This window comes from Pelophylax lessonae (assembly GCF_965119305.1).
Source record: "Pelophylax lessonae genome assembly, chromosome: 1".
Lineage (NCBI taxonomy): Eukaryota > Metazoa > Chordata > Amphibia > Anura > Ranidae > Pelophylax > Pelophylax lessonae.
Window position 1 is genome coordinate 531,795,564 of NC_138768.1, and position 22,117 is coordinate 531,817,680.

Below are 22,117 nucleotides of genomic sequence, written 5' to 3' on the forward strand. Positions count from 1 at the left end.
TCAAGTTGCTGTGTACTTCCTCGGACTCTCTGTTGCCCCTGAATACGAGGAGTACCGGGATGTATTCGATAAGGTGCGCGCGGTTGCCCTACCTCCGCACCGCCCATACGATTGTGCCATCGAGTTACAATCTGGTGCCGTTCCTCCTCGTGGCAAAGTCTATCCACTGTCGGTAGCGGAGAATGAGGCCATGGAGGAGTACGTGAGGGAGGCGCTTTCACGCGGACACATTCGCAAATCCTCGTCCCCGGCAGGGGCTGGATTTTTCTTTGTGAAAAAGAAGGGAGGTGAGTTGAGGCCTTGCATCGATTACAGGGGTCTCAATCGCATCACGATCAAGAACGCTTACCCGATACCCTTGATTTCCGAGCTGTTCGATCGCCTTAAAGGGGCCACGGTCTTTAGCAAACTCGACCTGAGGGCGGCATATAACCTCGTAAGGATCAAGGCGGACGATGAGTGGAAGACCGCGTTTAACACCAGGACCGGTCATTATGAATCCTTGGTTATGCCCTTTGGGCTGTGCAATGCGCCCGCAGTCTTTCAGGAATTCATCAACGATGTTTTCCGTGACCTGTTGCAGCAGTGTGTGGTGGTCTATTTGGATGACATCTTGGTATATTCTGAGTCCATGGAGACCCACATTCTGGATGTCAAACGAGTGTTGCAACGGTTACGAGAGAACAAGCTGTTCGGTAAGCTTGAGAAATGCGAATTTCACCGATCCCAGGTAACCTTCTTAGGTTACATCATTTCCGCTGAGGGCTTCTCCATGGATCCTGAGAAGGTTTCGGCTGTCTTACAGTGGCCCCAGCCCAGTGGTCTTCGCTCCCTGCAGCGCTTTTTGGGCTTCGCCAATTATTATCGGAAGTTCATCGGGGACTTTTCCATGCTAGCCAAGCCTCTCACGGATCTGACCAGGAAGGGCAGTAATTCACAGGTCTGGCCGCCCGAGGCCATCCGAGCTTTTGAGGCTCTAAAGTCCGCCTTTGTGTCAGCTCCGATTCTGTCGCATCCCAACTCTTGGTTGCCCTTTGTCCTCGAGGTGGACGCGTCTGAGACGGGAGTAGGCGCCCTTCTGTCTCAGCGTAGAACACCAGAGGGCCCTCTGCTTCCTTGTGGGTTTTCACCAACTACCAGATTGGTGACAGGGAGTTATTGGCCATCGTGCAGGCTCTTAAAGAATGGAGGCACTTGCTCGAGGGTTCGGTGGTTCCGGTCCTCATCCTGACGGACCACAAGAATCTGACCTACCTCTCTGAGGCCAAGAGATTGACACCACGTCAGGCCAGATGGGCTCTGTCCTTGTCACGTTTTAATTACGTGGTCTCCTACCTACCCGGTTCTAAGAACATCAGGGCGGATGCCTTATCACGGCAGTACTCCGACCTGTCCAGGGAGGAGTCGATTCCGACTTCGGTCATACCTCCGAATCAGATCCTGGCCGCCATTCGCACCAGCCTGACCTCTCCCCTGGGTGAGCAGATTTTGGCGGCTCAATCTGGTGCTCCCTCTGGGAGACCCAACGGCAGATGTTTTGTGCCTGAGGAGTTGCGCACTCGGTTGTTGCGAACCTACCATAACTCCAAGACCGCGGGGCATCCTGGAAAGAATCAGCTGTCCTGGGCTGTTTCACGTCTGTTCTGGTGGCCTTCCCTACGTTCCGACATCGCCGCATATGTAGCGGCATGCTCCGTTTGTGCCCAGAGTAAGTCTCCTCGGCACCTTCCGTTGGGCCTTCTGCAACCCTTAGCCACCGGGGAGCGCCCATGGTCACACCTGGGGATGGATTTCATTGTGGACCTCCCTGCATCCCGAGGCCATACGGTCATTCTCATGATTGTGGATCGGTTTTCCAAAATGTGCCACTGTGTTCCTCTCAAGAAGTTACCCTCTGCACAGGAGTTGGCCACGATTTTTGCCAGGGAGGTCTTCCGGTTGCACGGTTTGCCCAAGGAGATTGTGTCGGATCGGGGGAGTCAGTTTGTGTCCAGGTTCTGGCACGCCTTTTGCTCCCAGTTGGGGATTCATCTCTCCTTCTCCTTGGCCTACCACCCTCAGTCCAATGGGGCCGCAGAACGATCCAATCAGGCCTTGGAGCAATTCCTTCGTTGCTATGTCTCCGATCACCAAGACAATTGGGTTGACCTCCTGCCTTGGGCTGAGTTTGCCAGGAACACGGCGGTGAACTCTTCCTCTGGGACGTCTCCCTTCATGGCCAACTATGGGTTCCAACCTGCCGTGTTACCGGAGGTATTCTCTCCCCAGGATATTCCGGCTGTGGAGGATCACCTTTCCGTCCTACGTGCTTCTTGGGTACAGATCCAGAGGTCCCTTGAGGTCTCTGCGCAGCGCCAGAGACTCCAGGCTGATCGCAGACGAGCGCCTGCTCCTTCCTACCAGGCCGGAGACCGTGTATGGTTGTCCACCCGCAACCTCAACCTTCGAGTGCCCACTCCCAAGCTGGCGCCTCGCTTTGTTGGTCCCTTCCGAGTGCTTCGCAGGGTAAACCCGGTAGCCTATGCCCTTGCGCTTCCTCCTGGCATGCGGATCTCCAACGTGTTTCATGTCTCCCTGTTGAAGCCACTGGTGTGTAATCGTTTCACTTCCTCGGTCTCGTCCGGTCCGAGTGGGCAATCGTGAGGAGTATGAGGTGAGCAATATCCTGGACTCACGCCTGGTCCGCGGTCGGGTGCAGTTTTTGGTTCATTGGCGTGGTTATGGTCCAGAGGAGCGTTCCTGGGTTCCCTCCGCAGATGTCCATGCTCCTGCCTTGCTCCGAGCCTTCCACGCACGCTTCCCTCAGAAACCGTTCTTTACTCCGCGGAGGAGGGGCCCTTGAGGGGGAGGTACTGTCATGGTCTTACCTTCTTGCTGTTCTCCTTCGTTTGACATGTGCTGGCGGCCATCTTGGTTTCTGGGTTTCTTGTAGCCTCCCACCCTGCGGCTCCTCCTTCCCACTGGGAGGAGCTGGATGCCTAGCTCATATATATAGGAGGTCTGTGGCTTCAGTTCCCTGCTTGGTCCTCCTGTGTTCACATGCTTCTAAGACTGCTGCTGCTCCTGGTTCCTGATCCTGGCTTCGTCTGACTACCCTGCTGGTTCCTGATCCTGGCTTCGTCTGACTACCCTGCTGGTTCCTGATCCTGGCTTCGTCTGACTACCCTGCTGGTTCCTGACCCCTGGCTTCGCAAAAGACTCTGCATCAGTTTCGCCATCCGTTTGGACTTTTGCTTTACAGCTTGTTTTTCAATAAAGCTTTCTTATTTTCACTTATCTGTTGTTGTACGTCTGGTTCATGGTTTCCGTGACACTAACAGAAGATAGACTTAGAACTAAACTAGAGAAACTTAACATAAATAAATCACCAGGACCGGATGGCTTGCACCCGAGGGTTCTTAAAGAGCTCAGCCAGGTGATTGCCAGACCCTTATTCTTGATCTTTAAGGATAGTTTACAGACGGGTATGGTGCCAGCTGATTGGAAAAAAGCCAACGTGGTACCAATATTTAAAAAGGGGCCGAGGTGTATCCCGGGGAACTATAGGCCGGTCAGCCTAACATCAGTAGTCTGCAAGATTGGAGGGGATTTTAAGGGACCATATACAAGACTTTAGTAATGAAACCTGTATTATTAGTAGCAATCAGCATGGTTTATGAAAAATCGTTCTTGCCAAACCAATCTATTAACCTTCTACGATGAAGTGAGCTGCCACCTAGATAAAGGTAAGCCGGTGGATGTGGTGTATCTGGACTTTGCAAAGGCCTTTGACACCGTTCCCCACAAACGCTTACTGTACAAACTAAGGAAGGTAGGTATGGACCATAAGGTGAGTACCTGGATAGAGAACTGGCTCCAGGGGAGAGTCCAGAGGGTGATGATTAATGGGGAGTACTCGGATTGGGCGGGTGTGGAAAGTGGGGTCCCCCAGGGTTCTGGGACCAATCCGGTTTAATTTATTCATAAATGATCTAGAGGAGGGGATATCTAGTACAATCTCGGTATTTGCAGATGATACTAAACTAGGCATGCCAATATCTTCTATGCAGGATGTGGAAACCTTGCAAGCAGACCTGAACAAAATAACGGGGTGGGCAACTACATGGCAGATGAGGTTTAATGTTGAAAAATGTAAAGTAATGCACTTGGGGGCCAAAAACCAGAAAGCAAGCTACTCACTAGGGGGGGAACCTCTGGGTGAGTCTAAGATGGAAAAAGACTTGGGGGTACTGGTAGACAACAGGCTTGGCAGTGGCATGCAATGCCAAGCCGCTGCAAGTAAAGCCAACAGAATACTGGGATGTATAAAAAAGGGGATTCACTCCAGAAATAAAGAGATTATTCTCCCGCTCTACAAGACTCTGGTCCGGCCACATCTGGAGTATGCTGTCCAGTTCTGGGCACCGGTCCTCAGGAAGGATGTGCTGGAATTGGAAAGAGTCCAGAGAAGGGCAACAAAAATAATTAGGGTAATGGAGGACATCAGCTATGAGGAAAGACTACAAGCACTGAACCTATTCTCTCTGGAGAAGAGAAGATTGAGGGGGGATATGATATCAATGTACAAATACTGTACTGGTGACCATAAGGAACAAACTATTCAGAGTAAGGGAATACAATAAGACGCGTGGCCACTCACTAAAACTAGAGGAAAGGCGGTTTAACCTTAAAATGCGTAAAGGGTTCTTCACTGTAAGAGCGGTAAGGATGTGGAATTCTCTTCCACAAGCAGTCGTATCAGCAGGGAGCATTGATAGTTTCAAAAAATGGTTAGTTGGTCACCTTAGAGATCACAACATACAGGGGTATACAATGTACGGTTAAAAGCTAACACACGCACACACATCATAGGTTGAACTGGATGGACTGTTGTCTTTTTTCAACCTCACTAACTATGTAACTATGTAACTTAATGATCTAGTATATCCAGTCCGAATCCAAGCTGGCTGTTGCTTGTAGTTCTCCAGGAACTCTAACTAAAAGAAAAAAAATTACAAAAAAGGTTCCCAAAAAATAACAGCTAAGACCAAAGTCCCAGCAGGGAACTACGTCCTACTCCTAAACTAGGCAGAAACAAACTGAGAAACAAACTGAGGGCTGTAGCAGATCTTGTGGGGTTATGCCTGCAGGGACTGCCCCATAGGCCTAGTAAAGCATTTCCCTGCCTAGTGTCCTACTGCTGTAGATTAGCAGCATAACCCAATGGTCAAGAAGATATGAAGCTGTGTCGGTCAATGAACGATAGAGAAATAATAAAAGAGGGGAAAAATACTAGGATCAGAGATCCCAGCAAGGAACTAGGTCCATACCCCTGACTAGGCAGAAAAAACTGAATGCCTATAGCAGAGTGTGGGAGTATATCCCCTGGGACTGCCCCATAGGCGTGGTAAAGCTTTTTCCTGCCTAGTGTCTTACTCCTGTAGGGGGCAGCATAACCCAATGATTAAGAAGATTCTGGAGCTGTCCGTCAATGAACGAAAGAGAAAAATATTTTGCCTGAAGTCTAGAAACAAAATAATGCAATAGACTAATGTATTATTAGGTCAGTTAAGTAGCCAAAGTGGCTCCAATAGAAGATGGTTCTCTCTTGTACTTTACTCTTCACTTCTGCATTAGTATTAGCAGGCAGCGCCTGTTTACACAATAAATTTCTAGCGGCAGAACAAGTAACATTTTCTTTTTTAATTAGTTAAAAGCTGTACCCCAATATTTGACTTTAAATACCAAAATATGCAAACAGCTTTTGCTTTTCAGATTAGCCAGAAGGACATTATTTTCCTGATATACAATCTAAAATTTGTATATCCATCCATGAGACATCTGAACCTCTCTGTCTTGTCTTTTACAACTGTGATTTGTGAACTTTTCCAACTTGAAAAACAGAAAGTTGATGATTAACAACATACCTGCAATGACTTCGCTGTCTGTCTCTGGGTCAAGCACAGTGACCATGGGTGACATATCAGCAATGTTCAGGGACGCTGCAAAATGACCACAACAGATTTGAGTACATTATGTCCTCTATAAAAAGGAAAAAAAAAAAAATATATATATATATATATATATATATATATGACATTTGCATCAGAAAAAGAGCACCTTAAAGTGGTTATAAAAGTTCAAGGTTTTTTTTTTTTTTTTTACCTTGAGAGCCTTCCGTGCCTTTAAAAGCTTCTAAATGCTAGGAGTTGGCAATTCGGGTCATGTGACCACTGTGATTGGCTGGCACAGCAGTCACATGATCAGAAAGCTCCCGATCGCAAGTATGCATCTGGAGTTATCCAATCCCCGCTGGCAAATGTGCTGGGAGTGCGCAGGGAGCACTCGCTCAGTACAGAAATGTTTACATTTAGGATGCATATATGCGGCCTCTCAGCGTTAAAGCCCACCTACCAAGAGGCTTCATATATGCTTATGATCGGCGGGATGAGGTAATTGCATTCTATGCATTATCCCACAAATATAACTTCTGGATGCAGCTCCCCTCACCCCCACCTCCTTTTTACTTACCTGAGCCCCCTCTCGATCCAGTGATGTGCATTAGAGCAGCAGCAATACTGGGTTTCTCCCCTCATTGGCTCCTGCTGCTATCAATCACAGCCAGTGAGTCCCCGCTGCTGAGTGGGGGCGGGAGTGCGCCGACGCGCGCGCCCCCTAGCTGCAGGGGAGCGACCGACGTAGCCCTACATTATTTCGCGCAGGAGGGGCTGTCTCCAGCAATATATCAGAAAATATTGAAACATTCGAACAACAGACACAAGTTTTAAAAACATTTAAAATTTGATTCCAATGACTAGGCATGCCCATGTAACTGTAATAAAGAATATTCCTTTAGGCTAGGTTCACACCAGACACTGTGGGACTGCGTTTTGCGGCTATTCCAGCGCAGTCCTAAGGCCGTGCCTGGTTCACAATGGACGGTGTGCTCTGAAAAAAAGGACTGCATACAGTACTGCAGATAACTGTGCTGATCTCAGCTGGACCGAATCTCAGCCGCTGTGTTACAAACATCACTTTCTGCTTTGAAGAGAGGAGCATTTTGACAGAAAAAGCCAAACACACCTTTAAGCGAAGTTCCACCCTAAAAATGAACTTTGCACAGTCCCTTAGTTAAAAAAAACCTGAAAAAGAATTTTATAATTAAAATTTTTTTTTTGTTTCACTTACCTTGTTTTTAATGAAAATAAACGTACCTTCCTTCCTCTTCCTCCTTCTGCGGCCGTGGCCCCCGACGTCACTTCCTCCTTTGCATTGACTCCTGGGAGATGAGCGTCATCAATCCCAGGAGTCAATGCGCCTGCACCGGTGTCACTCGTCACTTCCAGTGCAGGCGCGTCATTCCCTGCTGAACAGCTTCTGGGCATGTGCAATGAACTGTGGGATGACTCAACCTGCACTGGAAGTGACGAGGCAGGGAATTCTGGGACTTCCGACATCCAGGAAGAGGGACGCTCCGGCTTCAGCTCCCCACACCTGAAATGGTAGCGTTGGACAAGACATTTTCAAGGTAAGTATTTCTTCTTACAGGTAAGTTTAACAGGGGACAGTTCAGAGGCTACTGTTGCTTAAATGCACTAGCCCTGACTGTCCCAGGGGTATTTTTATCTAAACTCCGCTGTAACGTGGGTAAAATGCGCCTAAATATTTTACGGTGAGTAAAAAAAAAAAAGAAAAAATTTATTTTTGACTTACCGTAAAATCCTTTTCCCTGAAGTCCATTGACAGATGCAGCTCCATATTGGGTTATGCTGCCCCCTACAGGAGTAGGACACTAGGCAGGAAAAAATGTTACCACCCCTATGGGCAGTCCCTGAAGGCATACACCCACTTACTCTGCTATAGGATTCAGTTTTGTTGCAAGCAGTGTCAGCAGTAAAAAACCCCAACCACTCAGAAATAGAGGGGCGGGTGCTGCGTCTGCCAATGAACTTCAGAGAAAAGGATTTTACGATAAGTCAAAAATCCAGTTTTCTCTATCGTTCATTGACCGGCGCAGCTCCATATTCTTCTTAACCATTGGGACGTCCCAAAGCAGTATTTGCATGTGGGGTGGGTGTAATTCCCCAAAGGCTAAACTTAGCCAACCAGGTAACATGGAGCTCAACCAGGAACAACTGGAGCTTACCTAGAAACAACATACGGTACACCCTGAAAGAGAAAAAAAAAATGGATTTTTGTAAAATCTTACCGTAAAATCCTTTTCTCTTAAGCTCATTGACAGACGTAGTCCTCGTTGATTATTAACAACTCGGGTTATACTGCCCTCTACAGGAGTAGGACTAGACAGGATAGAAAACATTCTGGCCACACCCTAGGGGCAGTCCCAGAGGGTATATCCTCTCTCTCTCTGCTACAGTAAATCAGTTATGTCACAAAGCAGTGTTTAGAGAATTTAACCCAACCCAACTCAAAAACAGAGGGGCGGGTACTACGTCTGTCAATGAGCTTAAGAGAAAAGGATTTTACAAAAATCCATTTTTCTCTGTCGCTCATTGACAGACGTAGTCCTCGTTGATTAATAACAACTCGGGACGTCCCAAAAGCAGTACCACAAATGAGGGGTGGGAAAATGAAAATCAAAATCCAATCTAGAAGGCCCAACCGCTGCCAACTAGAAGTTTTAAAGGCTCATCAATCAAAAGATGAGACTCAACTGAAATTCCAACGGAAAAAAACCCTTGAGGTAGACCACCGGTCTCCTCAAATTGCGGCCTGCAAAACCTTGCGGCCAAATGAGGCATCCGCCGATGCCATCACATCAACTTTATAAAATTTCGTAAAGGTATGTACCGACGACCAGGTGGCCGCCTTCCACACCTGGACCACTGACGCCTGATGGCGGTAGGCCCAGGAAGTACTGAGCACTCGAGTGGAGTGCGCCTTAACAGGGAACGGAGGATTCCGACCCTTAATAGAATAAGCCTGTACCACCGTCTGTCTAATCCATTTGGAGATAGTCGCGGCAGATGCAGGCAACCCCTTTCTGAGGCCATCCGTGATCACAAAAAGTGAATCAGTCTTACGGAACGATTCCGTACTCTTCAGGTATACCCCGATTGCCCGAACCACATCCAAGGAATGCAACGCATATTCCTGAAGATGATTGGGCTTAGGACACAAGGAAGGTAGCACAATATCTTCATTCAGATGAAAATCTGAAACCACCTTAGGAAGAAAGGATGGCTTCGGATGAAGAACTACCTTATCCCTATGAACCACTAGATATGGGGAATGGCATGATAATGCAGCCAGTTCTGACACCCTGCGTGCAGAAGTAATAGCCACCAAGAAGGCCACCTTCTGGGATAATGTAAGCAAGGGAATCTCCCTGATATTTTCAAAGGGAGGTTTCTGCAGAACCGACAAAACCAAATTAAGATCCCAGGGTGGTAAGGCCGCGCGCACTGGTGGAGCCAAGTGCCGCACCCCCTGGATGAAATTCCGCACCAAGGAATGAGTAGCCAAAGGCTTCTGAAAGAAGATTGCTAATGCTGAAACCTGACCCTTGATAGTGCTCAAGGACAGTTTCTGCTCAACCCCCTTTTGCAGAAAAGCCAAGATTCGGGTCACCAAATAGGTACGTGGGGGAAATCCCAAAGATTCACACCACGCAATATAAGTCTTCCATGTGCGATAATAGACTTTGCTGGAAGTCGCTTTCCTTGCTTTGATTAGAGTAGGAATAACTGAAGCTGACAACCCTCTGCCCTTCAGTACCTGGGTTTCAATGGCCAGGCCATTAAAACCAGCGACTGTAAAGCACGATGGAAGATCGGTCCTTGAGACAGCAGATCCTCCCTGAGAGGAGGTCTCCAAGGAGCGTTCGCGACTAGCATGTCCAAGTCGGCCTGGCGAGGCTAGCCTCGAATTTCCAGGATAACTGGAGTTCCCTCCATCTCTATCCTGAGGAGAAATCTCAGCAGCAACTTGAGAGGGGGGAAGACGTATAGTAGCTGATACTGCCTTAGTAGGCTGTTCAGCGCGTCTGCTGCGTCCGCTAGAGGACCGCGGGCGCGCGTTACCAACCTCCGCGCCTTCCTGTTGAGCCGATATGCCAACAGATCCACCTCCGGGATGCTCTGATGAAGACACAGATGGTGAAATCCTTGGTGATTGACCTAAGTCATCACCCTGATATTGTCTGACTGGATCCGAACCAGGCTGCCCTAGAGCTGCTTGGTCCAGGCAATCCGACAAAGTCTGATCGCTCTCTGTTCCCACACATTTATCAGAAACTTGATTCTTATCAGGAGTGATGATTTCTCCTGGTTGAGCATTAGAGACCGAAGTCACCAGACTAGAGGCTCCTTAGTCTGTTTGCTCAACCGGATCCGATTCCTGTGGGGAACTGAGACTAATCTTTGGAAAAGGTAAAGAAAATGATCTGTTCAGGGAACGGTAACTACTGCTCCCTGTAGTACCTAAATGTTGGAAGGGAAGAATCGCACCGGTAGCAGTGATCGATACTCGATCTTGTGCCCTGATCGTATGATCTCCTGAACCCCTTAGTCCGAGATTCAGGAAGGCTCTAGCTCTGAATGCCGGTGAAGACGTCCCCCCACCCTCAAGCCGGGTGGGGGCGCACCTTCAGGCTGTATAAGCCTTAACTTCAGGTTTGGCTGAGTCTGCCTTTTGTTTGCCTGACCAGCGCTTCTTGAACCCTCCTAGAGGGGCTTTGCCTTTCCCGCTCGCCCCAGCGGAGCGAACGAACCCTTTATGAGCGGCAAAGAAAGGTCCACGCTTGTTACGAGGTCCTTTAGCTTTAGCAGCCTGCGGCAAAAAAGTGCTCTTGCCCCCAGTGACATACTTAATGATCTCATCTAGGGTGGCCCCCAAATAGGCGATTCCCCTGAAAGGGGAGATTCGCCAAGGTTTTTTTGGAACCTAGATCCGCTGACCAGCATTTTAACCACAGCACACGTCTGAGGATTACCGCTGACATAGATGCATGCCCTAACAAGGGGGTGGCATCCAGGGCTGCGTCACAGACGAACTGTAGTCCTTGTATAATTTGTTCCATCAAATCATATGTTGCCTGGGGGATACCTTTCCCCTTTAGGTCATGGCGCACCAATCTTGCCCATTCCGTTAATGTCTGTGAAACTAAGCCAATGACAATCACTGGTCTACAGGCTGACCCTATCAGGGAAAAGATAGTGCGGGACTCCGCTTCCATCTTCCGATCCACCGGATCCTTAAAGGACGGAGCGTCCTCCAACGGGATAACAGTGGCTTTATTCAGTCTGGAAATAGGTGGATCCACCACTGGTGGTACCGTCCATTTCTTAATGAGGGATTCCTCAAACGGATAGCATCTAGCAATGCGCTTGGAAACAGTAAAGGTATGTTTTGAAACTTTTTTTTTTTAAGACCCCCAGCGCCACAGCCCCCCTCAGTGTTACCTGCTTCGGGACCCCTACAGAGCGAGAGAGAGAGAGACCCCAAGGCTCACTACTTGATGCTCAGAAGTTTCAATACAACCTGTTCCAGCACTGTCTATTACAGACAGGAAGTCTTTGGCTGGCTTTCCCGGGTAAAAAGGAGGCGGCTCCGCCCCTTCGCACGCCTTCCGGCGCCTCCCCTTAGCTCCTCGAGGTGTTTGGTCACCTCAAACATGGCCGCCCCCATGCTGGAGACACGAGGCTACGCCGGGTAAAAGGAGGCGGCTCCGCTCCTTTACACGCCTTCCGGCGCCTCCCCATAGCTCCTCGAGGTGTTTGGTCATCTCAAACATGGCCGCCCCCATGCTGGAGACACGAGGCTACGCCAATATGGCGGCCTCGTGCGATCTGCAAGACAATTGCGGCACCTGTACGGGATAGCGGCGGCTAGCAGCGGCCTGCGGGATGTCTATGTTCGGCCTGGCGGCCTGCGGGAGTATCTCGGCCCCACAACCTTCACCCTGAATGGTGATAAGCCTGGCTGGCGGTACCGGACCCTGGCGGGCCGCATGCGGTCCGTGGGCCGTCGGAAGGCAGCCCTCTGTCCTTCCGAAGTGACCCTTTGCTAGAGGAATGGCGATCTGGACTGCAGTGACTCAGGCATAGGCATCGGCCTGTGTACACCTCTGACAGGTAGGATACCTTTTGCTTCAATAGTAATGCCCATTATAGTACTGCCACTGACTTCAGTCACCCTTACAGTTTTGCAATGACATTAGATAGTCAGCTCCCAAACCAAGCCTCCTGGTTTTTGTTCACAAAAAATCACACTCAAATTGGGGGATCTGTGACCTGTTATAGGATAGAGGGGAGACCCATCCTACCATTCCAGAGAGGGGCCCGCGTTCACCACAAACCCGACAGGGGGGGAGGGGGAACATACTACTCACCATACCGGAACCAGGCGGGCGCCCACTCCAGACAGAACCCCTCTCCACCAGGGTGGGGGGGCTGTCGACCAATACGGACGCCGTGACTCTGTTGGTCATTGGCGTTCAGGCGAGACGTTTAACTCGCAGGGTCAGTCCCCGTCCAGTGGGACTATGTCGCGGCCGACCCAGCGCGGAGCTATGGCCTGCACGCGCTCGTAGGCTGAACTGGGGTGACCACTGGATCTCAACATCCAGCCCGTCGCCCAGTTACAGCTTGCTTGCTTGAAGATCTCACAGGAACACTGGAGAAAAAAGCTGTCTAAAAAAAATCTTTCTAAGAAAAAATCCTGCCAGGACCGAAGATCCTAGCAAGGCATCTAGGTCCTTACTCCTAACTAGACAGAAAAAAACTGATTTGCTGTAGCAGAGAGAGAGAGAGAGGATATACCCTCTGGGACTGCCCCTAGGGTGTGGCCAGAATGTTTTCTTTCCTGTCTAGTCCTACTCCTGTAGAGGGCAGTATAACCCGAGTTGTTATTAATCAACGAGGACTACGTCTGTCAATTAGCGACAGAGAAATGCTCTTTTAAATAGCAGCCTGCAAAACCTTGCGCCAAAAGAAGCATCAGAGGGAGGATGCCATCTACTTTGTAGAACTTGTGCAGAGAGATGCCGCCTTGCATACTTGTATTAGTGACGCCTGATGGCGAAAGGCCCAAGAGGCACTCAGCGCCCTAGCAGAATGCGCCTTCCCAGGGAAAGGTCGAACCTGACCCTAAAGTGAATACACCTGTACCATCGTCTGCCTGATCCATCTGGATATGGTCGCAGCAGACGCAGCCAATCCCTTACGAGGTCCTTCCGTGAGGACAAAAGGAAAGTCTGATTTCCAAAAAGACTCAGTAACAGCCAGGCAAACCCTAATTGAACCACAGCCAAAGAATGCAAGGACATTTTCTTTGGATGCTTGGTCTTAGGACAGAGTGAAGGCAGCACAATGTCTTCATTCAATGGAAATCAGAAACCACCTTAGGAAGAAACGACTGATTAGGTCGAAGTACCCACTTAATCTCTGTGGACCACCAGAGAAGGAGAACGGCAGGATAGAACTGCCAATTCAGGCACCCTGAGGGCAGAGGTAATAGCCACCAAAAAGGCTACCTTCTGTGACAGTGTAAGCAGAAAAATCTCCCTAAGTTTTCAAAGGGAATTTTTTGAAGAACAGACAGCACCAAGTTAAGAGGAGGAGCCACATGATGAACTCCCTGCGAATCAAAGAATGCGTAGATAAAGGGCATTGAAAAAACACCACCAAAGCCGACACCTGGACTTTAATAGTACCCAAGGCCAACAGCTGCTCAACCCCTCGATTTCCACGTACGATGATAAATCTGCCTAGAGGTAGATATTCTAGCCTTCAACAGTGCAGGAATCACTGAGTCAGAAAGACCCCTATCCTTCAATACCTGGCTTTCAACAGCCACGCTGTTAAATCCAGCGACTGTAAAAAAGGATGGAAGATCGGCCTTTGAGACAGCAGATCTTCCCTGAGAGGAAGTCTCCAAGGAACATCGGCGACCAACCTTACCAGATCTGCATACTAAAACAGGCGAGGCCAGTCTGGGGCCACCAGAATGACCTGAATCCCTTCCACCTCTATTCAGCGCAGAAGCCTCGGCAGAAGTTTCAGCGGAGTAAACGCATAGATCAGCCGATACTGACCCCCAAGGAGCCACCAGTGCTTCTGTGGCGCCGGCCAGAGGATCCCAAGACCTGGCTACAAACCTCTGTACCTTCTCTTTGAGCAGAGAAACAAACAGGTCTACATCGGGTGTACCCCACCGGACATACAACAGGTGAAACACCTCCAGATGCAGGGACCATTCCCCCTGATCCAACACCTAACGACTTAAGTAATCCTCCTGCCAGTTCTCCACTCCGGGTATATGCACGGTGGAAAGGGCTGGAACAAATTTTTCTGCCCATATTAAGATCTCGGCCACCTCCCGGGCTGCCAGGACACTCTTGGTGCACCCTTGATTGACGTAAACCACGGTCATGGCATTGTCTGATTGAATCCAAACTGGAAAACCCCGCCGACTATCTGTCCAGTGTCTCAAGCTTTATCGCTCGGAGTTCCAGAATATTGATTGGAAGTCTGGACTCTTTCAGAGTGGAGTGCAGGTCCCCTGGACACACAGCTTTCCAAGTAACCACCCCCCCCCCCCAACCGGACAGGCTGCCATCGGTGGATATCCAATACAATTCAATGGAAGGAAAAGCCAAGGAACGGAGCCACCACAGAAGAGCACTTCTTGCATTCTGACTCAACCGAATCAAATAATCCAAAGATTTTGGGTCCTTGTTCTACTTGACAAGAATACCTCTTTGCAGGTCTCATGTGGAACTGAGGGAACAGAACCAAGTCAAAGGTAGACACCATCAGGCCTAGAGCTCGCATGCAAGTCCGCAATGAGGACAGAATGCTGGATAAAAGCGACCAAATCGTCCTCTGCAACATTTGCAGCTTTCCCAGTCAGCACCCAGTCAGATAAACCATTTTGGAGGCTGGGACCAGAGCAGATTTTCTGAAATTGATGGTCCAACTGAACTCTAGCAGAGTCCGTACAGTGATTGACAGATCGCCCACCAGAACTGAGTGGGAGTCTGCTCTTAAGAGATCGCCCAGGTACCCTAATACCGCAAACCCCTGCTGTCACAGTAATGCCAATACTGGAGCCAACTCGTTGGTGAAGACCCTGGCGGCGGAGGCGAGACCAAAGGGTAACGCCACAAATTGATAATGTTCCTCTCCTACAGCAAAGCGAAGAAACCGCTGGTGTTTAGCGTACGTAGGAATGTGCAGATACGAGTCCTTGATATCGATAGAGGCAAAAGTCCCCTTGGTGTAGGAACGCCACTACCGTGCGAATGAACTCAATTCAAAACCTCTGTACCCGCACAAAGCGATTCAGAGCCTTGAGGTCTAGAATTAGACGCACTTTCCCTTCTTTCTTGGGAACAGTAAACAGGCTTGAATAAAACCCTTGAAAGCATTCCCGAAAGGGAACCGGCACAATCACCCTTTGCGATAGCAAATCTTGTACCGCCTCTCGTAGATCCCTTAACCGATCTGAAGATAGACGTAGACTGTACGGGAAGAATCTGTCTGACGGTCGGGACCGGTATTTGATCTTTTAACCCAATCGGAGCAGCTCGTGGACCCATTTGTCCTGATTCAAGGAGGTCCCTAGTTCCAGACAGAAAACGAACACGTCCCCCCACCCCAGATATGGGTGAGGGCATCCCATCATGCAGACGGAGACTTGTCCACAGATCTGGAGGGGCCTGTTCTCGGCTTAACCGACCTCGTCTTCTTGGAACCCACAGATGACCTGGTCCTTTCCCCTGCGTGCCAAAGGCACGAAGGGGCCATCTGTGTGCTGAAAAATAAGGGCCCCGCCTATTATGCGGTGACTTGCCCTTAGCGGATAGAGGAAGAGTACTCTTCCCACCTGTGAGTCTTTTGATCAGTTCATCCAACAAAGACCAAAATAGGTGGTCCCCCTTAAAGGGGAAATCTGATAGAGCCTTTGTAAAAGCCTGGTCCACAGACTAGCTTTTTAGCCACACCATGCGTGGTTATCATTATTGCGTTTAGAACTCCTCCACTGACTCGCGACAATTTTGTCACAGTAGGCGGGAAAAGGGAGTACCTTTGCGGGCCCCGAGGGGACCGGCGCCCCCCATGTTAAACATTTTCTGTACCAATACAATCAGTGCATCCACCAACGCCCTTGTATGCGCAGTAAAAAAAGGAATCATCCTCACCGCAGGGCACCCGAAGTGCATGGACGCAGACCCAGTAGAGCCGCTATATGCTAAGCTCACCCTGAGAACATAACACAGGGGAGGTCACTGACCACAGTCCCACAAGGAGACGCTGGCTAAAGTTTCACAAAAAGACCACCTATTAGACCTAAGGGTCGCCCACCATAAATGACATAAAAGGGCATAGCCCCCTATAAAAGGGGAAGTTGTGACGCAGATGCGCAGGCAGAGTACCCCCACATAACAATGCCCCTACGGCGCCCCGCGGTTCAAGGGGGAAGGGTGGGCGCCCATCCGCTGCTCTATCACCCCGGTCAGCAGCTCAAACAGCCTAGTCAAAAGCTCAGGCAGCAGCTCTGACAGCCAGCTACGAGTAGGCCGCAGCCTGAATTTGGGGCCCTATCCAGTCGCGAGTCCGCCATCAGCTTTATCAGCAGCTCGGACAAGAGCTCAGCCGTGAGTAGGCCGCAAAGCCGCAGATTAAATTTTCGGCCTGACTCAGACACGTGAGGCGCAGACCTGCGGATGAATAAACATCCGCTCCCCCCCAAGCCAATAACCACCGCAGGGAGCCCAAAGAACTTCCCTGCCCCAGTCACTAACCCCCAGGGGGGTCGGAAACTTGCTCAAAGACCCTTGTGTGCGATCCAGACAGCCTGGTCAGCAACAACCGTATCCACCCCCCCTCCCCCCTTACTGGAGCAATTGGCAAAGCCCGCTCCTACCTAACCACGGGAGGAGGGAAGGCATGGGGGTAGGTTGGGGCCAAAAGACTGTGACTGTTAGAGGGGCAGGGAAAAATGGAATGGAAGGGAACCCAGGGAGGCAACAATCCCAAGGAGGGGCCAAGTCCACCCGAGACTACATGAGCTATGAGGGGACACTAATCACCATGCCAACGACAATCGGGTGGGTGCCACTTCGGGCAGACTACCTCTTCTCTCTGGATGGGGGTGCTGACGGCCATGGGGCACGCTGTGACTCAGGCCAAACCAGGTGGTGTGCACCCGGCAAGGTGTTTCACTCACGGGCCAGCCCCCGTCCAGTCGTGGCGAGGCCTAGCGCGGAGCTATTACATGCACATGCTCGCTGGCCGGACTGGGAGACCTTAAGGATCTAGGATATCCAGTCCGAAACCCAGGCCTGCTGTTGACTGCAATTCTCTCAGGAACATAACTAGCTAAAAAATGAAAATTTTAACAAAGGTTTCCTTTAAAACAAGCTAAGACCGAAGTCCCAGCCGGGAACTAGGTCCTACTTCTAAACTAGGCAGAAACAAACTGAATCCTATAGCAGAATGAGTGGATGTATGCCTTCAGGGACTGCCCCATAGGCGTGGTAAAGTATTTTCCTGCCTAGTGTCCTACTCCTGTAGGGGGCAGCATAATCCAATGGTTAAGAAGAATATGGAACTGTGTCCGTCAATGAACGTAAGAGAAAATGGGATTGTTGACTTACCGTAAAATATATTTCTCTGATGTTCAATGACGGACACAGCTCCTGATTCTTCTTAACCATTGGTTATACTGGCCCCTACAGTAGGAGGACACTAGGCAGGAAAAAGCATGACTATGCCTATGGGAAGTTCCAGGGGGTATACACCCACTCTCAGCTATAGGCACTCAGTTTCGTTACAAGCAGTTTCAGAAGAAAGCCAACTCCACAGAGCGGTGGGTGCTGTGTCTGTCAATGAACATCAGAGAAGTGGATTTTAAGGCAAGTAAAAAAACTGGATTTTTGACTTACTGAAAAATCCTTTTCTCTTAAGTTCATTGACAGATGCAGTCTCTGATGCATACCAGTAGGGTTATACTGCCCCCAACAGGAGTAGATCACTAGGCAGAAAAAAAGTTCTGGCTACGCCTATGGGCAGTCCCAGGGGGTATACCCTCTCTATTCATGCATAGGAAACAGTGGCGGCTGGTGCTCCATCAGTCGGGGGGGGGAGGCAGACGGACCCCCCCAATCATTCCAGCCCGCACCACCATATCCCCCCCCCCATGCCAATTTACTTACCTTGCTCCGTGGGACTGACAGGCAGCGCCGGCTTCCCCCTCAGCAGAGGCGTAACTAGAGCCTTCAGGGCCCCGATGCAAGAAACCATGAAGGGCCCCCAAGATCCCTGGCCGGGGCCCTTCCCTTCAAGCCCAGGGCTCTTCCCACTAATCCTGGGGCTCTTTATTCTCGTTGCATGGCCTTTTATTACGGCCCCGCAGCAGGATCCTTTCACAAGTTCTGCAGTGGGCTCCCTTCCTGCAATCTTGGGGCCTCCCCACAGTGGTGCAATGCCAGGGCCCGGTCGCAAGTGTGACTTTTGCAATCCTGGAAGTTCACCCACTGATTTGCTACTGGGCCCCCTGGAGCATGGGGCCCGGTAGCAATCGCAACCCCTGCAACCCCTGTAGTTACGCCCCTGCCCCTCAGTCTCCATGTTCCCTTTCGGCGGCCGTCTCCTCTCTCCTTCTTGGCCAATAGGATGCATTCTCCTTTCGGCCAATCGGGAAACAAGTCTCAGGACCCACTTCCTGATTGGCCGGGAGGAGAATCAGTGCGGCAATAGCGAATATTCATTCGCTATGTCACACAACTGGGTGAGTTCAGGGCGCAATGCTCTTCGCCCCCGAGCCTCTGGCCCTGGAGCCCCGAGCCTCTGGCTCTAGAGCCCCGAGCCTCTGGCTCTAATCATGTGCTTCCAAAAAAAAAAAATCCCCCATTGGAATCCATGCATCCGGCGCCCTGCGTGTAGATTAGGGGGCTGGATGCATGGATAAGGGGGGGGGGCGGCCCCAAAGGACAGGTCTCCACTGATAGGATGTCAGTTTTGTATCAAAGCAGTGCCAGAGAAATATTACCAACCCAACTCAAAATAGAGGGGCAGGTACTGCGTCCGTCAATGAACTTAAGAGAAAAGGATTTTACGGTAAGTCAAAAATCCAGTTTTCTCTATCGTTCATTGACGGACGCAGTCTCTCATGCATATCAGTAGGGACTTCCCAAAGCAGTGCCATAAAATGAGAAAATGAGAGGTGGGAACAGCAGAAAAAACAAGTCCCCAAGGCTACACATTGCCAACCAGGCAACACAGGACTCATTAGAACAACAAGATCAGGCCCACCTGAAACAAACAGTAAACACCCTCAAGGAAGGCCAAAAAGCCCCATAAACAGCAGCCTGCACAACTTTGCAGCCAAAAGAGGCATCCGTAGATGCCAGCACATCCACCTTATAAAATGTGGTAAAGGTGTGAACAGACGACCAGGTAGCCGTCTTGCAAAACTGAAGCACGGATTGCCTGATGGCGAAATGCCCAGGAACCACTAAGTGCCCGAGTAGAATGCGCCTTAACAGGGAAAGGTCGAACCTGACCCTTAATTGAATAAGCCTGCACAACTGTCTGTCTGATCCATCTGGAAACAGTCCCAGCAAACGCAGGCAGCCCTATTTTTGGACCATCCGTGAGTACAAAGAGCGAATCTGACTTTTGAAAAGACTCAATAGTCGCCAAGTACATCCTGATTGTCCGAACCACATCCAGAGTATGCAGTGCAAATTCCTTAGGATGTTTTGGCTTAGGACACAAAGAATGTAACACTATGTCTTCATTTAAGTTAAAACTCGAAACCACCTTTGGAAGGAAGGACAGATCCTGACAAAGCATCACTTTATCCCTGTGAACCACCAGGTAGGGAGAACAGGACAACGCCGCCAGTTCTGACACCCTGCGAGCAGAAGTGATAGCCACCAAGGAGGTAAGCATGGGAATCTCCCGAATACTTTCAAAAGGTGGTTTCTGAAGAACCAACAGCACCAAATTAAGATCCCAAGGTGGCAACGGAGGTCGCACCGGAGGTACCAAGTGTCGCACCCCCTGGATGAAGTTACGCACCAGGGAATTCTCATGCACCATGCCCGCACCCTGCATTCTCCTGTACCATGCCCGCAGCCCCGCATTCTCATGCACCATGCCTGCAGCCCCACATTCTCCTGTACCATGCCCGCAGCCCCACATTCTTCTGTACCATGCCCGCAGCCCCGCATTCTCCTGTACCATGCCCGCAGCCCCACATTCTCCTGTACCATGACCGCAGCCCCACATTCTCCTGTACCATGACCGCAGCCCCACATGCTCCTGTCCCATGCCTGCAGCCCCACATGCTCCTGTACCATGCCCGCAGCCCCACATTCTCCTGTACAATGCCCGCAGGCCCACATTCTCCTGCACCATGCCCGCAGCCCCGCATTCTCCTGTACCATGCCCACGGCTCCGCATTCTTCTGTACCATGCCCGCAGCCCCACATTCTCCTGTACCATGCCTGCAGCCCTGCATTCTCCTGTACCATGCCCGCAGCCCTGTTTTCTCCTGTACCATGCCTACAGCCCTGCATTCATCTGTATTATGCCCGCAGCACTGCATTCTCCTGTACCATGCCCGCAGCCCTACATTCTCCTGTACCATGTCCGCAGCCCTGCATTCTCCTGTACCATGCCCACAGCCCTGTTTTCCCCGGTACCATGCCTACAGCCCTGCATTCTTCTGTATTATGCCCGCAGCACTGCATTCTCCTGTACCATGCCATCAGCCCTACATTCTCCTGTACCATGTCCGATGCCCTGCATTCTCCTGTACCATGCCCGTAGCACTGCATTCTCCTGTACCACGCCCGCAGCCCTACATTCTCCTGTACCATGTCCGCAGCCCTGCATTCTCCTGTACCATGCCCACAGCCCTGTTTTCTCCTGTACCATGCCTCCAGCCCTGCATTCTTCTGTATTATGCCCGCAGCACTGCATTCTCCTGTACCATGCCCGCAGCCCTACATTCTCCTGTACCATGTCCGCAGCCCTGCATTCTCCTGTACCATGCCCACAGCCCTGTTTTCTCCTGTACCATGCCTGCAGCCCTACATTCTCCTGTACCATGTCCGCAGCACTGCATTCTCCTGTACCATGCCTGCAGCCCTACATTCTCCTGTACCATGTCTGCAGCACTGCATTCTCCTGTACCATGCCCGCAGCCATACATTGTCCTGCACCATGTCCGCAGCCCTGCATTCTCCTGTACCATGCCCGCAGCACTGCATTCTCCTGTACCATGCTCGCAGCCCTGCAGGACACTGTGGCACTATAGACAGTAGAAAGCCTGGGGCGCTCATCAGCCCAGTGTCTACTGCTCTGTCCTGCTCTTGCTGTCACTCCGTACACACTCACACTCCTCTGACTGCTTTCATAGTCCTATAGAATGTGGGGGCCTCTTGGAGGGCGTGAATCTTTTTTTTTTTTTTGGGGGGGGGGCAGCTTTTCATTCTCGGAACAATGTCTTGGGCCAGCCCTGCTCACATGGAATGTTAACCACTTTGGCCCTGGAAGGATTTGCCCCCTTCCTGACCAGGCCCTATTTTGCGATTCGGCACTGCGTTACTTTAACGGACAATTGCGCGGTAATGCGAAGCTGTACCCAAACGAACAAAATAGAACTTTCCTTTGATGGTATTTGATCACCTGTGCGATTTTTATTTTTTGCGCTATAAACAAAAATAGAGCGACAATTTTGAAAAAAAAATATTTTTCACATTCTTTTATACGACATTCTCAAAACAAAAAAAATTGAAAATCAAAATTTAACATTTTAGGCCAATTTGTTTTCTGCTACATATTTTTGGTAAAAAAAAAAAAAAATCGCAATAAGCGTATTTTGATTGGTTTGCGCAAAAGTTATTGCGTCTACTAACTACGGGAAAGATTTGTCATTTTTATTGTTTTTTGTTTTTACTAGTAATGGCAGCGATCTTCGATTTTTTTTCGGGACTACGACATTGTGGCGGACAGATCGGACCCCTAACTGACATTTTTGGGGGGTACCAGTGACATTACTACAGTAATCAGTGCTAAAAATATGCACTGTTACTGTAATAATGACACTGGCAGGGAAGAGGATAATACTGTTGGTGAACAGGTTTGCATGAGTGCGCTAT

General features: G+C 50.1%; 1 protein-coding gene across 1 annotated transcript in view; it reads right to left on the reverse strand.

The window, feature by feature from the left end:
• Positions 1-22,117, reverse strand: part of CENPC (centromere protein C) — a gene marked incomplete at its 5' end in the record, with an annotated part of 583,906 nt that overhangs the window by 67,553 nt on the left and 494,236 nt on the right. The window contains one exon of the mRNA XM_082243417.1: positions 5,907-5,981. Within this exon, the coding sequence (XP_082099543.1) occupies positions 5,907-5,981 (75 nt within the window). The remainder of the gene's footprint in view (positions 1-5,906; positions 5,982-22,117) is intronic.